The following is a 13,277-nucleotide window of genomic DNA, read 5'->3' on the forward strand; positions in this document are numbered from 1 at the left end:
TACCCTTCTGCACACAAGCATTTGTAGGTTCCATATGTATTGATGCATTGCTGGCTACAGGGAAATCCAGACGAACACTCATCAATATCTACACATGTTTTGCCATCATCCTTCAGGAGGAATCCAGGCCAGCATTTGCACTGGGAAAGAAAACCAAACACATTCATGTTTAATTTCTCATTGATTCTGTTTATCATCTTGTTTACTTGCTACTGAATATGTTAGCATCATAAACTTTTTATGGATCTCATTTTTTTCAAGTAACATCTTAATTACATTGTTGTTTACATGGTTTACAGGGAATTTACATGTTCCCTCCTGTAATCCCTGTATCTCCAGCTCTCTAGTCTATGGCCTCCTACCTAGGACACAGTTTCAGAGGTTTAAATATTTTTAGAGTTACGCCATGTTGGACAGATTTTATTTAGTTTTCAGTGGGCAAAGATCCCAGAAAACACCCTCACATGCAGACAACTAACAGTTTTATTCTGTTTCTAAGGTGATTTTACTTTGTTTAAATATTTCTATAATTAATAACGATCTGTAAAAAAGTGGACAAAACCACTATTCCTGCTATTCACTGCTATGTATTTTCCTTTTTTACAACTGATTTTCAGTGCTCTGTATATATATCAGTATGATTTGTTGTATTTAAAGCATTGTATGATCTTTTCCACAGGTTTAAATTATATATTCCACCATTTCTTAAATATCATTGACAATTGTTTCCGTACAGGAAATAAAAATTTGAATGTTCTTATTATGATAGGTAAGCTACTTTATTACAAGGAATTACCACACAATGGAGCTTTATTGTAATCACATAGTAGTTAAATATTTAAGAACTAAAAACTTGCATTATATTACACCACATTTTGTAATTATTCACCTTGTATCCAACAGGAAGATCCTGACAATCCTGTGAACAGCCACTAACTTTCTTACTGAGGCATTCATTAGTGTGGCAGCTTTTCTCATCAGACCCATCACTACAATCCTCTTTGTTATCACAAACATCACTTTGAGGAATGCACTTGCCATTTTTGCACATAAAAAAAGAGCTGTTACATGACTGCTCTGGAAAACAAACAAAAAAAAAAGAGAGCAACAACTTGGTGTCATCTATTAGTATTTGGAATTAATTTTCTCATGGATCCGCTGCTATGTGTGCATGTGAGATTAAATAATTGTGTAAAAATTGAATATTTATTCCATATTGATAGCATTATAATATCTTTTCATTTTTCATTGTCTTTAAAGGTTATTCCTCTTCTGGAAAATGTGTGAAGACTTAAACTTACTACTCCCTCCTACATATTTATTTTCATATAATGGAGAATCCTCTACATTATCTTGGCACAAAATACAGTTCTAGAGTTTACAAAAGTTAAAAGGCATGGCTTCTCTCCCCTGTGGATGCTGAGGTGTTTAGTAACATGACTGACTGAATTCTGAGTCATCTCTTGTCTAATGATATGTATATAGGTTTTTCCCCCTTCGGCAAAACTTGAATTCATCATTTCAGCTACATTCAGACCCTTCAAATCACAACAAGAACACTTGCATATAAGGCAGGTAAGTTGCCTCACCTCAAACCAAATTAGTGTTTTCCATCAAAATTGATGTAAAGGACCTGGCTAAAGTGCAATAAAATTCTAAGGCATAGAAAGAAGAATTGGTCTTTGAAAAAGACACCAAACAGAATAACATGTGCAGACCAGGACTAATTTCCCTCTCAAAAACCAGTCAATCCTCAGCCAACTTATTAACGTGAGTAGAAAATATCTATAAAACCAATTGCATTTGGTCAATAATTTGCTGATAAAATCGAACCAGTGTTTATTATTTATAGTGAGAAAAACTTTACATCCCCTCATATATGACCTGCTTCTGTGCGATAAATATCTTAAACACAGTAAACATTTTCAGAGCAAGAGAGAAAATTTGGCAATTATTACATTAGCATAATCTTATTTTAGTATTAGCAGGATTTATATGTTAAGGAACTATCTGTCATCTTATGCCATAGGAAATTGTGGCTTGAATTTTGTGGACTGAGGTTTTGGATGCTCAGAACACGTTTTCCTTGCAAGATATAAGGAATATCACCATGAAAGCACTGGAGATTTAAGCTACTAGGTTTTACATTTGCTAAACCACTGACTCTCCAAAAAAAAAGGTCACACGTGTCACTTAAAAAAATTAAATACAAACCTGAACTTCTGCATTTGATGTTGAGAGGTGCTTCATCAGAATGGTCTGGGCAGTCAAAATCCCCGTCACATTGCCACTGGGAATTTAACAGGCATCTGCCATCAGCACAGGTGAACTCTCCAGGACGGCAGTGACGATATCCTGGAAATACACCAACCACTGACTTCATATTTTCTTTCATAGTGTCAACATAAAATTTTGCATATGTTGAGGCAATGTAAATAAAAGCATCTTTTGCTCCATAAAGACATATAAAACACTACATGCTTATTCAAAAGTGCCTACCAACAAAGAGAGAAATCAAATGTCTCTCATGCACTGTATAGTCATGATACAATACACACAGAAACATATGAATAGTAAGATTGAGTTATTGCTATTTTTTTGTTAGTTATTAGGGTTTCATTAAAAAGACAGGTTTATACAATGGAGTCAAAAGAAATTTTCAAGGATTAGAATGACTGTAACTTTAAAATAAATAAAAGAACTGACTGCTTCAATCACCAGTCCCATTTTTATATTGTTTCAGAATAATACTCTAGAAAAGAAAAACAAGAAATATGCCTTTCAAAGATACAAATGAGAAAAAACCCAACCAAACAATAACAAAACTTAGATTTTTAAATATATGCCATTAATTCAGCTTTTAGGAATACCTTTCAAACCCAATTTCATGCCGACTAAGTAGACTGGCTTCTGCAGAGTACCTGGGTTGTTTAGCTATCAAGATGGAAAAGGTCTAGCTCTACAATCTAACAGAGCTGTGATCAGGCTACCCAGTTTGCAGTCAAATGAGAAATCACAAGTTTAAAATCTCGATTAATTAGGTGGTTCATTTTTATACCTGATAACAGGTTGATAAGTGTGTTTTGGAATTTGCCTCCTACTCTATACAAGTAGTTCCCTTTCTCATAAAAGAATGGAACCCTTTCCTAAAATTAGAGTATAATGAGTTTACCACACTAGTCCCACACTAAAGTGTGTATTTGATTACCAGCTAACAGAAAATTGCATTGAGGCAGTGCAGCACGTAACAAACAGTGCTGGAGATTTCAGTTTGCCCAGCAGAAATTAAATAGAGCCAGTGCCTGAAGGCAGGTCCATACTACAATTAGATCAGGAATTTGCACATCTTCTGCTTCTGTTGCTGTTTTCTCCTTCTGTCTCTTTCCAAAGAGACAAAATAACACTATTTATTTGTCAGTATGTTAAGTGGTATGTATACTTTTCGTGCATGTATGTGACACTATAGTAAATAAATTAAATACACCAGCAAGTGATTATTAAAAAATCCAAAATGTAGGTTGGATATTAGAAAGAGATTCTTCCCCCAGAGGGTGGTTGGGCACTGAACAGGCTCCCCAGGGCAGTGGGCACAGCACCAAGGCTGACAGAGTTCAAGGAGTGTTTGGATGATACTCTCAGGCACAGGGTGGGACTCCTGGGGTTGTCCTGTGCAGAGCCAGGAGTTGGACTCGATGATCCATGTGGGTCCCTTTCAACACAGCATATTCTGGGATTCTGTGATTTTGATATGACCAACAAATAAAACAGTATTTGCTACACTATATTTTGTTCCCAAAATGTTCCATTATATGTTCAACTCATGAGAAATTTTACTAAATGCAAACATCAAGAATGCTTTTTCTTACAATTTTTGGTTGTCTACTCTCATCATTCATGCACATACACTCTACAGGTGGTGTGTACAACAGAAACATCTAAAACATGTACCCAGCTATTTTCTGCTGTGGCCCTCATTTCTGGAGCACATCTAAGAGCAAATAACCAACACAGATTTTATGGCACAAAATCACTCATGATAAAAAAATCAATAATGTATCTTTTTTGAGGGAACATTTGCTCTATATTTTCTATTATTTCTACAGATTCATATTTCTGAGTATGGTGCAGATATACTGCATAGATATTCACACATAGTATAAGAAACCCTAAATTCATGTCAGTAGTGAAAATTAAACATTCATCTATGGTTTTAGTTGATATCATTTAACTGCAGTGATAATCATGACAGAGATGTTTTATTATTTAATAGAAAAAACATACATAGAGACAAATTTAAAAATATATATAAAGAGATATACATACTAAGCAAGAAATTCTAGAAAGTATATTTTTAAATTCTGTTAAATGTTATTAACAATCAACTGTAAGACACTATAGGAAATAATTTGTCACTGTAGCTCCAGATCCAAGTAATATTAAGCTCTATTAATTGATGCATAACTTAAAATTTAAGATTAAAACAATTAAAAAAAGAAGAGCTTTCTTTTTCAATAGTGACTTAAAACAACAGACCCTGAAAAATGCCTTACAGTTAAAAGTCTGAAATTTTTGTATTTACTCTATTTTTGTTATACTTGCCACATTCCAGAGATTCATCTGATCCATCTCCACAGTCATCATCATGGTCACAAACAAACTGTTTGGGAATGCAGACTTTGTTATGGCACATGAAAGCATTCTCGTCACAAGTGTTATTAGGAGCTAAGGAAAATACAGTACACAAAAATAAATGAAATTGAGAACAATAAGATATGCAGCCAATTTTCTTACACAGAGATGAAATGAGAAGTAGTTAGTTTGAGTGGATTCAATGGAAATAACTGTAGCTGTTTAGTCATACAAAAGCACCACACAATTCAATAGCAGAAAAAGCTACTCATTACCACAGAGAGCTGGAGTAAGGATGGCTAAAATCTCCTGTAATCCAAAACAGAAAGGCTTCAGAAGTTGATGCTGTCTACAACTAGCCTAAGGTCTGCTTCTGAGGAAAAGAATATTTGGGAAGTAAAGACGTCCTTCCTATGTTACTCTGCTCCTGAACAAATGCTCTTTAAAGTCTGTAAACACTCAAAATATATAAAGCATATTTCTATACCATTTTTATAAGTTAATTAAAAAAAAAAAAAAGCTCAATGAAACTATTACTGAACTCCTGACACTTTTAATAGAAATGTATCTCAGAAGACTGGAAGTAATAGTTTGTAGGGCAGGAGTTGTCAAGACCTGAACAATTAGCCAGAATAAATTGAAGACAGTACTGCATCTCCCTTCCTGATGCACAACCTCTCTGACAGGAGCAGCAGCACTTTCTTCAGGAAGAGCAATAAAACTGCATAGTCAATAATGTGCTAATTTTCATTAGGAAACATGCTGCATAATGTCTACGACGTGACACACATACTGATCTTCAGCTGGTGTGCCTCAGTATATATTAAGAGAGCCTGAAGATGTCAGGCTGATTAAAACATTAAAGGATTCTGGTATGTGTGCTCACATGTGGGCCATCAATCTTTAGCAGCAATCTTGGCAGTAAAAGGGTACAATACTACAGAAACAAACGGTATCTGGATATTACAAAGGCAAAAGGACCAAGGAAATAAATACATCTTTTAACATGCAAACATACCACAGCCTGCTGTGGACAGCTCATCACTTCCATTGGGACAGTCCCTCTCACCATCACAAAGCCAGTGCCGGGGAACACAGGCATGGGAGCCCAAGCAGCTGAAGGTGTCTGCTGCACAGGTCACTGAGCCTGGAAAAACATGGTGTGGGAGTCTTAAACACAGACTCATGGAATATCCTGAGCTGGAATGTCCTAGTTGAGGTTTTTATGGTAGTGGGTAATGACTAAGTACAGGGGTTTACTTTAAAGTAAAACTCAGAGATGATTTTGTTCTGCACATTATGACGAACATACTGACTAAGACTTACAGCAAAATTTTGACAACCTCCTATTTCTTCCATTCTTTCCATTTATTCAGTCTCTTAATAATCTGTAAGGAAATTTAATTTCCCACACTTCATGAAAACTATCCAGCAGAGTAAATTTTCAAACCAGTTTTAGTCTGTGTGTTTGACTGCATGTTTGGACTGACTGAACAAAGGAACTAACCTTGTAAACCACATAATCCTTGAATCACCAGACTATTCCAGGAGGCTAAATGCATTCGTATTTTTCATGAGTCAGTCCCACATAGAAGAGAACAATGTGGACCAAGCATAAAAGTAGTGGGAGGAAAAAATATCTGACAGTTTTAATTCAAATAACTCTACATATTTTTTGCTTGACTTTTTTTTAAAAAATGGGCTATTCTCCTGATAATATTATATCCTAGGATTAATTTTACTGTGTTTGGAAGTAAATTTTTGCACAATCACTTAATGTATTCTCTCAGATAAGCTAAATAGGTTTCATTAAAAAAATCAACAGTGCATTTTCTACTAATTTTAATTAGAAATTAATAAAATATTAAATAATATTAGAAAATAATTTTCCTGTCCTATTTATTCAAAACTGACGACTTTTGGTTACTTATACGCATTGGCCATTTTTTGATACTTCTGGAATTAAACTTCATGTTAAATAAATACTGATTTTTTAAAAAATCTGAAGTCATGATCTCTCTTATCCTCTTGCAGTTCAAGTCCATCTCCTGTTCCTAAGGAGAAATACAGCCTTAATTCTCCCCTCTTCATAACTGGTGCAGATCTTCCCTCTTTGAGAGATGGTCTACAATTTTATTGGTGACCTTTCTTCTAACAAGAGATCTATAATGTGTTGCAAGTCAAGATATCAAAAGTAGTTAATTCTGAACAACCTTAAAAGAAAAAAATAAGTCATCTTGTAGTGACACTTTGCAATTTGTTGCCCTTTGTTTTCATCACCATTTTTCTATTCCTACTAAGCTTCAGGTCCTCATGTCTCTTAGGGTTTCACACTGTTCTATGTTATTCTCAGATGAGGTGCTTGTCTTCTCAGTAGGACCTAAATACCATGAAAACTGTATTGTAAATGGATGTCAGCTTGAAGTTAGTGTACTAATTAATTCACATTTTGCCATATAAAATCAGTGTAAGTTCCACCTCCATTCTTTTCATTTGATGACATTTCTACATCTGTTTGATTAGGCCACCACAAATCTGAACATAAGCTGAAGTGATTTCTTCTCTGTCTACTTAACACTTTCAGCACCGTGGTACCACACATGAAATATGGAATAAAATACTCTTTGTTGAATGAAATTCAAATAAGAGAATTTCTGAAAAGGAATAAATATTTAAAAGTTAAATCTTAAAATACAGTATAGCTAACAATGGAACCAATGTATAAATATCATTAAATTGTGACAGTATGACTTGACACAATGTGATTTTCTTTTGAGAAGAATTCACTAACACTTTTCCAGTCCATCGAGCCCCAGAATGAAAACAAAATTTTCAAATCCTTATGCACCTTGAAGGCTTTGGGAATTTGAGAGGAATATTATGCAATAATGCTTATGACTGCATATACAAAAATATAAAGGGAATAGGAGAAAGAGCTGGAGGAAAAAATACACACATCTTTAGTCTTTAAGCACCTACCACTGAAATGTGAAACTCAAACAGGGGTTTTACCTCAAGGGTGGGAAATGGAGAAAAGTTTTGTTGTCCTTTTGCCCACACTGGTGTGCTATTCATATCTTTACTGACAGAGCACACACAAATCATACAGTCTCCATAAAAAGGACTCTCTCAGCTAATTGGAGGGGGCTGAGGGAGGAGATCCTCTCATACTCTGTCCTTAAAGCAAACACTCTTTGGAGATGCTTTTGTTCTTGTCCTCTTTCCACTATCTTCTTGAAACACATCATCTCTTTCATTATGCATGACCTGACACAACGCAGAACTAAAATTATCCTACTTACCACAAATAGCATCACTCTCATCTAAACCATCCCCACAGTCATCCTCACCATCACAAATCCACTGCTTAGAGATGCATTTGTTTGCAGAGCAAGCAAATTGATTCCACGAGCAGGACGAATCTAGGAATGACACAACATCACTGCATTCCCTGCATTTTCTAACACAGTTTAGGAATTTTCATACTGCTCCTTTCTGTCCCCCCAGTTTCCCAGGTATTAAAAACACAGTAGAATCCTAATCTTGCTATTCAGCATGTTACCAATTTCTCTCAGAGTTTGCATCACCAAAACATTTATAAAATAAATAAACAGTGAAACATTCCAAACACGTTCTAATATTTTCAAACATTTTGCTAGTGGTAAACACTTTAAAAGCTAAGTCTAGTTTGTGTATTTAACATAAATACTAGGACTACAGTGAACTGCTTTATTTGGGTAGCAGGGCAGAGAGGGCACTGTCCAAATTTTTCAACACAGACTTCGTCCTGCTATTTCAGTATTTATCTCCATCTTTAAGAGATTTCATGTTATTTTCTCTCATGAGAAAACTGCTGTCTGTTTGAATTCTGTTGTCCCATTTACACTTTACTATACATTTAAAATAACAATATTTTTCTGCCTTTATAATCAGACTGCACAACTCCTATAAATCAATGCTGGTTTTGTGACATTTTCTGAAAAATCTGGATCTTGCACATCTCCCAGACTTCTTTAAGAATTTTTTTTTTTTAACTGATGACAAAAAATTTTAATGCTAACAACAAAAAGGATTTTAGGTAATGCAATCAGAATTTACAATAAAAAAAATAAGTAATGCAATCTGAATTTACAAGTAGACTATTGTAACAAGTACCTCAAAATGGGTAAGAGTGATCAGTAGAGAAAGCAGAATTGACTTAATCCCCTTCCCTCTCACCCACAAAAAATCAGCTAGTACATTTTAAAATATTGTATACAAATATGTATGTGTAATAAAACCTGGAAATGTAAACAGTGAGTTACACTCGATAAATGTGATCAACACAAAACTTTCTGATTGTCACAGTGCACAGCAGATCCTAATTTTGAAGTTATAAGATGTATATATATACAATGTAAACTGCAACCCAAATATGGAAGCATGTTAATGGGAACTGGGTCATGAGGACAGTAAATTATAATGTTTGGTCATGTCAAGAAGTAAAGCAAAAAATAAAAAAAACAAACAAAAAAAATTCAGGTTTTATTTAAATAGGGAATAGGAAAATTTCATACTGCTTTTTGCTGTTCTGCTACAACTCATTACAGAAATACTCTGTTCAGTTAATCCAAACAAATTGAAGATAAAAGATCAGCTCTTACTATCAGTGAAACCAACCTGCATTGTTCCTCAATTAGGCAGAATTTAAGAATCTGAAAAATCTGAGACACAACAGACCCTTAACCCAGTTCACAGTTCATGCTTTATTTTATTCACATTACTTTTCTTGTTACTTTAAACAATTATACCTGTATGGCCCCTGATGCAAAGGCATGTCCACTTTTATGTTTGGCTATTTCCTGTTGGAGTCTAGATACTGATTCAAATTGATTATATCTAAAGCTGTTCCAGAAGGAGAACTTGTCCAAAATAGAAAAGAAGGATATTTTTTGAAGTAAAACTCCTTCAAAATTAGGAGTTTTGAAGAATTAGTGGAATTGTTAAATATTAAAATAATAGAAAAAATCTGTATATAAACATATCCTTAAGAAAAAGAAATTAAAAGGCTTTCATTCTGGCATGAGATGGAATTTAAGGTATTGGCAACATGAAGTATTAGAGTTGAATCTAAAAATATATAAAGATATTCTTATATAGGTCTATAATCAATCTCAGAGATAAAAATGCACACTTGTTTGTTTTCAAAGTGCATTAGTGATTACAGAAATACAAGAAAGATAAAATGCTCACCACAGTGCAATTCATCTACTCCGTCCTCACAGTCTTTCTGCCCATCACAAAGCCAGGTGGTCAGAATACATCTTCCACTAGGACAACCAAAATAATTTTCTTCACATGTGGGTTTGTTTTGAACTGTGATAAAATAAAGAATGTAATGTAAAATGGTCTCTACTTGTATGATTAGGAGCCTAATACATTTCTGCTAAATTTCTGAATACTAATGGACAAAGTGTTTATGTCTAAAAATGAAAAAAATACTGTTTATATAATTTGTGTTCATACAAATTAAAAAAAAATAGTGACAGCTAAGTAGTTTAGGGAGCTGAAATACTTCATTTTTTTTTTCTAGAGAAGAATCAGAGCACAGCTTCAAACTAAATCAAAAGGCCTATAGAGGCAAGTAGCTCAGTTTACAGGTTTTGAGGTCAGACAGGTCAACACTGTTTCATGTTTTACACCAGCTGACAGAATTACCTTTCTGATCTAGCTACCATAATTCACAAGATAACCTAATGGGGGCAGTATTTTTATCACTGGATAAGCTACAAATCTGATTCATGTGCTGACTAACAGGAGCTACACCAGTGACGTTGGAGCCAGAGATTTAGACTTTGTCAGAAATTCAAAAGTTGTTTGTAGAGTGTGAAAGTAATTTAAAATTCTATTTTTATGAATGCTTAGAAAACAGATGTGAGGAAAGAAAACATACTATATATTTATTTCCATTATTTAAGCACAAATATTAGTCTAACAACAGGTTATTTTCAAAATCTTAGGCAAGGTCCTGGGAAAACCCAGGAGGTAGAGTTCCAAGCACTCGAGATCACTGAAACTCTGCCATGGTTTATATTATTCCCTCAATGTACTGAGGCAATCAACACTGGGTTGGTTTTCAGCCTCCTCTCTTTTAAAAAGAAAGATAAAGTTATCATATTTATGGCTTCTACAGCTGTATGAGTAGCAAAAAAAGAACAAAGAAAGAAGTGGGACATCTATGATGATTTGGTAGATCTTAAAGATTGTCTAAGTATAGCTACTCCTAAATGAGTATTTTTGCTGTAATTTTCTGTAAGAAAAATGACACTGAACAAAACTGCTAATGGGAGTTATAATATTCATAATAGAAACAACACTCAAAAATTTAATGTGCCAAAGTCGGTCAGTTTTGAAGGAAATGGCAAAGGAAATCACATGTAGGTTGAATGTGAATGGTGTTGCTCCCAAGTAAAGGGAGGAATGATGCAGGCAATTAGTCACACATTCAAATGATGGAACAATTTGGCACACGTTTGGAAGACAGAAAAAAAGTGATACAAATAAATGGCCGATGGAATAAAATGCACATTAGTGTACTTATGCAACATTAGTTTACTGGAGCTGCAGCACACTGCCCTCAAAATCCTCTTTGGTATGGGAAAAAAGCTTTCTTTTTGTGGAAATACAGTAAATATAAGCTATTCTGAGCTCAATGAAGTGTTATATATATTAATTCTACAGAACTAAGAGAATGCAGAGAATATGAAGATTAGAATGGAAACTATAATTTTAATATGAATCTCTTTTATAGAAAGGAGGAATGTTTTTAATGTCAGGTTGACTGACAGTAGTGCTGAAGTTCTAGATTTCTCTGGATCCTGGTAATACTTTCATCACTAAATTTGGCAGAACATATGAGAATTCTAATAGAAACTTCTGGTGACACAGTGTGATTATCACACAGAAAACCAGAGTATTAAATGGAAATAATCAGATTATGTTCATTACTAGGCAAAAACTGGAGAGTATTTACCAACATAAAATTAAAAGTTGTATTTCTACAAATTAATAAAATTTATTATTTAGTAAATATTATTATTAAATACTAATTCTTGGGAGAAAGAGAGTTACAGGTCACAGGAGGACAATTATACTCTAGCATAAGCCAATTATGAAAACCAATAGAAATAAAAAATTACATTGTATTTGCACTGATACAAGGCAAAAATAAAATTTCATTTGCTATACAGGATACTGGTCTAGTATATTCAAGAGAGATGCAGGTTGAGATGACCAAAATATTCTTATGTTGAAAGCAGGAATTTTAAAATATCCTGGCTTATTTGCCATGGCAAGTAAAGAGTAAGGATATTACTGAAGGACTACAAGATCAGGTGTAAAGTGGAATATAGGTAGATTAGAGATTAAAAGACTGAATGTGGTTCTGGAAGACAAAAGTAACAGGAATACTATAAGCAAAAAGCACTATCAATTTTTTGGTATATATATATATATATATACACATATATAAGCTTGAGGTGCAAGAGAGGAGATACAGGCTTGATGTTCCCAGAATTTCTTTCTTAGTGCACTCTATTCAATTTGATGAGAATTTCCTAGGATGGGCCTAATCCTACAAACAGGATACAATAAACTTCTATTGGTTAAAGTATTCTCATTCTAAATATAGTTTATCACTTCTTTATTTATAGATATGTTTAGACTTTGGACTTAATATTTTCAAACTCAAATGAGGGGTCCTGGATAAAAACAGAGCAAACACATAAACGCCACCCTTCACTAGGTAAGAATTTAATATTGTGAATAATTCATTGGATAACATTAAATAAACAGCAATAACCCCAGTCCTGCGTCTGAGACTCAAGTGTGTCATGATCCCTCTTTACTGGGTGAGGACCAGAACAATGACAAAAGCAATAACCATGGATTCTACCCTGGCAGCCTATCCCAGGGACCTCTACCAAATAAAAGGGAAAGTAAAAAATAGCCAGGAAGGAAAGAAATGCCACTCACTAAAGCAGTAGTTAATAAAAGTTCCTGAATAATTATGCTGATGCTTGATGAGCATGAGATTTTAATGACTCATGTTTTACTTAAATAAAAAATGATAAATGACAGACCTGACCTGGAGGAAATAGAAAGCTAGACATTGCAGTTTTCGTCAGAAAACTACAGTATAAATTTGTAATAATTTGCATAATTTGATGAAACACAAAATAAAGGTGAATAAACTGCATTCAGTATTATATTATTCTCCATATTAAATAAATTGGTATTGACTGAATAAACATTTTGCAACACAATTAGAAACACTGCCCCTCCCCCAAATAAGATTAAAAAAATAAAATTAATGTTCTATTTATTTTTTTACAGTTACCTGGGCATTTCAGTTCATCTGTATAATCTCCACAGTCATTAGATCCATCACATATCCACTCTGGCAGTATACAAAGGGAAGTTGAATTGCAGCTAATAAATCCTGAAGATTTTATTCCAAGCTTATAGAAGTAAGCACAGTTTGTATTATCTGGAAAGAGACATCAAATTAGTGCATCACACCTAACACAGACTGAGAGCCTTATAGTTTAATTTTCGTGTTTATCTTGAGCTTGCACAGACCATGCAGGTGTTGGTCTCCCAACCAGTAA

The 13,277-nt window shown here is 34.1% G+C and overlaps 1 protein-coding gene across 5 annotated transcripts in view; it reads right to left on the reverse strand.

The window, feature by feature from the left end:
* Nucleotides 1–13,277, reverse strand: part of LRP1B (LDL receptor related protein 1B) — a 675,815-nt gene that overhangs the window by 111,349 nt on the left and 551,189 nt on the right. For all 5 annotated transcript variants that reach the window (XM_017830208.1, XM_017830207.1, XM_017830205.1 and 2 more), the window contains exons 48-55: nucleotides 13,007–13,156; nucleotides 9,862–9,984; nucleotides 7,932–8,051; nucleotides 5,648–5,776; nucleotides 4,600–4,722; nucleotides 2,215–2,355; nucleotides 890–1,077; nucleotides 1–140 (exon numbers count right to left, since the gene is read on the reverse strand). The exon at nucleotides 1–140 is cut by the window's left edge and continues 44 nt beyond it. In XM_017830208.1, the coding sequence (XP_017685697.1) occupies nucleotides 1–140; nucleotides 890–1,077; nucleotides 2,215–2,355; nucleotides 4,600–4,722; nucleotides 5,648–5,776; nucleotides 7,932–8,051; nucleotides 9,862–9,984; nucleotides 13,007–13,156 (1,114 nt within the window). The remainder of the gene's footprint in view (nucleotides 141–889; nucleotides 1,078–2,214; nucleotides 2,356–4,599; nucleotides 4,723–5,647; nucleotides 5,777–7,931; nucleotides 8,052–9,861; nucleotides 9,985–13,006; nucleotides 13,157–13,277) is intronic.

This window comes from Lepidothrix coronata, unplaced genomic scaffold (genome assembly GCF_001604755.1).
Source record: "Lepidothrix coronata isolate B3197 unplaced genomic scaffold, Lepidothrix_coronata-1.0 Scaffold175, whole genome shotgun sequence".
Classification (NCBI taxonomy): domain Eukaryota; kingdom Metazoa; phylum Chordata; class Aves; order Passeriformes; family Pipridae; genus Lepidothrix; species Lepidothrix coronata.